Genomic DNA, 3,469 nt, shown 5'->3' on the forward strand with positions numbered 1-3,469 from the left:
ATGCTTCTACATTTCCAGCACAATGGCAATGGCTAATGTGATGCAACCTCTAGGCTCCGTTGTTTGTTGGTGGTTGCCTTGTTGACGACGAATAACTGGCGGTGCACATGGAGCTCACGCATGATCGGCTAGTTTAACACGCAGTGATGCTGGCTATGCAGAAGTGAAATTATTGTTGTTTAGGAATAAAAGTGTATAATGTTCAAATCAATTAAATTTGTGCATATGTATATTCTTGTTTTGCTTCCATACATTTTATTTTGCAAAAAGTAAATGTTCCCATCAAATGCAAATATTTTTTCTTCTGCACCAAAATATATTTCCAAATCATCCAAATGCTACCATATAGCATAGAAATAATGCTTCTATTGACGCAAAAAAATATTTCTATCAATACGGTCGACAAATATGGAATAAATATGTTCTCATCACACCATAAAAGGATGCTTCTCCCGAGAAAGAATAATGCTTCCATGCCACCTAATCATGTTGGTATGTACAAAAAGTATCTCGAATACTATTTTTTTTCTTATATTTGTTTGTTGGAAGCAAATCACAAATTACCAGATTTTTCTTTTATAATAAAGGATATTTGGCGTGATTTATGGGAAGCAATTTCTGGCTAATGGCCAAGTACTATGAATCTACCATTTGTTGATGCGTGTGTTCAATCATGAAGTAGTGATTTAGGAAGCAATGAAAGCAGTGATTTAGGAAGCAAGGATAGTTGGCATATGTAGCAGCGTGTTTAGTGGAAGGACTAACCGGAGCAATTAATTAAGGATCCAAACCAACAAACCATGTGTGGGCCATATTAAAATATTGGACGGCTACAAGGCTTTTGATCCTACGGTGCTCCACTAGTCTGATGGGAGCAAGGGATCAGTAGTCTGATCCCTAGTGCTGCCCCTAACTAAATCTCTTCACTATCCTCAAGAGACTGGGATGTACCATGTGTGGTGCTTTTTCTCGACCTTTAATTGAATAATTAATAATTTATTCCAAGCGAACGGAGAAATGATAAGCTATGTCAAAAACTCTAGCAAATATGTAAATGTACTGCTTCAATAGCGTTGTTGCGATGATTTTGCTCGTCAATACTAGCTGGAAGAGGTATTTATATTTAGGTAACACCACATGAATTATTGTATACCTGCGCACGAAGACTAGTTCTTCCATGGCTTGGCATTGGGGGCAAATGGTGGTGCGGTGCCCACCATGATAGATCGGGATCGATGGCTGGTTGGAGGAGGTTCGGCAGGGATGGGGTTGCATGGGAGATATAAAGGGGTTTTGTGCAAAAACAAAGAGGGGAGTGGTGGGATTCTTTTTGTTAAAGTGCCACTACTGGCCTTGCATGCGCGAGATATAGATCGGACGGTCGAATGTGTGCTCGGACCCCTGCTCCTGCAGATGTCATCAAACAAATTCGATTCAAATTTGGTTTGGTTTGGTTTGCTTTCCTTGCGATGTATGATAGATAGATGTCCAATCACGCGTTGCCCTGCCTCAATAAATAAATTCCCCCAGACCCTAGCCCAACCCATCCCACAGCAACCAAATCTCCCATCTTTTCCTCTCCTCCGCCGCCACCACCGTGTTTCTAGGGTTTCCCCCATCCCCAATTCATCCGCCCCTACCCCCAGCCCGGATCTAGCAGCGATGGAGACCGCAGAGGCAGGCGAGAAGAAGATGATCATGCTCAAGTCGTCCGACGGCATGGAGTTCGAGGTGGAGGAGGCGGTCGCCATGGAGTCGCAGACCATCCGCCATTTGATCGAGGATGACTGCGTCGACAAAGGCATTCCGATTCCCAACATCAACTCCAAGATCCTCTCCAAGGTCATCGAGTACTGCAACAAACACGTCCCGACCATGCCAGCTGTCGTCGCCACTGGAGCCACAGGTGCCGCTGCGTCTGATATCGTGGCTCCTGCCGCCCTAGCTGAAGACCTCAAGATCTGGGACACAGAATTCATCAAGGTCAACCGTGCCACCCGCTTCGACCTCATCCAGGTATCATATCCTTCGATTCGACCATTTTCTTTTTCTAGATCTACTTTTTCTAGATGTTCCCCTTCTGGCACTCGATCTAGATTGGGCTTGTGCGTCTTTGTACTATTATATTAGATTGGACAAACCCCTCGTACATCCATCAAGGTAGATTCGATTTGATTCGATTAGACTAGATTAGATTTAGATTATACATGATTGTGCTTTATTAGCGACGTACACGATTGGCCAGCCATACGAAATCCTAGTAAATTGGTTAGGGCATCATCTTGTCTGATATGTTTCACAAATATGTTCATATCATTGTTATGCATAACCTAGGAAGCTTTATTATGATCAGTGTGAACTTACAAGCTGCACTATCAATGTGCCCGCAAATTGTATATGATTAACGTGTGGAAACATGAGACTACTCATAGCAATATATGCTTTTTATGATTATACTCATAACAATATATGGTTTTTATGATTATGCTGCATATATTAATGCTTCTATCTCGCACGGTAGGTCACTTCATGTGTTGTTTTGTGTTTTATTAGCTTGTAACACATCTTAATGCAAAACAATCTATCTAATTATCCATGTTCTATAGCCATTATAGATTAATGCTTCTCTTTGACACCCTATGGTTCTTTTTACCCCCTCTCAGGCTGCAAGTTACCTCAACATCAAGGGGTTGTTGGACCTGACTTCCCAGATTACTGCCGAGACGATTAGTGGCCATACCCTGGAGGAGATCCGTTGTTTCTTGAGCATCAAGAATGACTACTACTTGCCTGAGGAGGAGGAGGAGGAGACGATGCGCAGGGAGAACCAGTGGGCATTTTAGTAGAGCAGCATCTAGGTCGCATTGAGTGAACGCTTAGTATTCGTCATGTCAACCTTTTAGCTGCACTCTTTGTGTGGTTGTAATTGTACTGGAGTTTATGAGGTGGCGTCACTGAACATATTCAGTGTTTATGCTTGCGTGAATATATTTGTCAGTGTCTTTACATGAGGCTGGAGTGGGCGGTGTAGTCCACGGGATGGTGTGATCCACAAGGAGTCGGCATGTATCTCTCTATGGTGGATGGTGAAGTCCACAGGATGGTGTATTCCACATGGTTCTAGCAGGCTGGGTAGTCCAAGGCATATTTAAGGTGGTCTGTAAATTCGTCAAGTTAAAATTGGAGAGAGATTGTTGCGACCAATGAAGCATATCAGTTTAACTTGTCATGGTGCGAGAGAATGAGTCAACAAAGGATGATCTACAACGAGTCAAGATCGAACCAGCACATAAGACAAAATTCAAAATTAGGAAGAGATTGTTAGGTCTTGAATTAGTAGAGTCCTACGTGATGTAGCTCGATAAACCATTGGCACCACGCCTATGCCTGCAACAATATGCATCAAAGCGGAGCTGATCCTCCTTCAGAATCAGGTGGTATAGGCAAAGCCCCTGTTTGCGCCATGCTC

At 43.0% G+C, this 3,469-nt stretch overlaps 1 protein-coding gene across 1 annotated transcript; it reads left to right on the forward strand.

Moving 5' to 3' along the window:
- Positions 1 to 1,563: 1,563 nt before the first annotated feature.
- On the forward strand, positions 1,564 to 3,006 carry LOC119319174 (SKP1-like protein 1). The gene is made up of 2 exons (XM_037593660.1): positions 1,564 to 2,016; positions 2,664 to 3,006. The coding sequence occupies exons 1-2, from the start codon at positions 1,663 to 1,665 to the stop codon at positions 2,841 to 2,843; spliced, it is 534 nt and encodes a 177-aa protein (XP_037449557.1). The 5' UTR covers positions 1,564 to 1,662; the 3' UTR covers positions 2,844 to 3,006.
- Positions 3,007 to 3,469: the final 463 nt, after the last annotated feature.

The sequence above is a fragment of the Triticum dicoccoides genome, chromosome 6A, assembly GCF_002162155.2.
Source record: "Triticum dicoccoides isolate Atlit2015 ecotype Zavitan chromosome 6A, WEW_v2.0, whole genome shotgun sequence".
Taxonomy (NCBI): domain Eukaryota; kingdom Viridiplantae; phylum Streptophyta; class Magnoliopsida; order Poales; family Poaceae; genus Triticum; species Triticum dicoccoides.

What these genes read in the sequence shown, in the direction of transcription:
- LOC119319174 (XM_037593660.1), top strand. Translation starts at nt 1,663, where the DNA reads ATGGAGACCGCAGAGGCAGGCGAGAAGAAGATGATCATGCTCAAGTCG. An exon ending in CCCGCTTCGACCTCATCCAG is followed by an intron (nt 2,017 to 2,663) that starts GTATCATATCCT and finishes ACCCCCTCTCAG; the next exon opens with GCTGCAAGTTACCTCAACAT.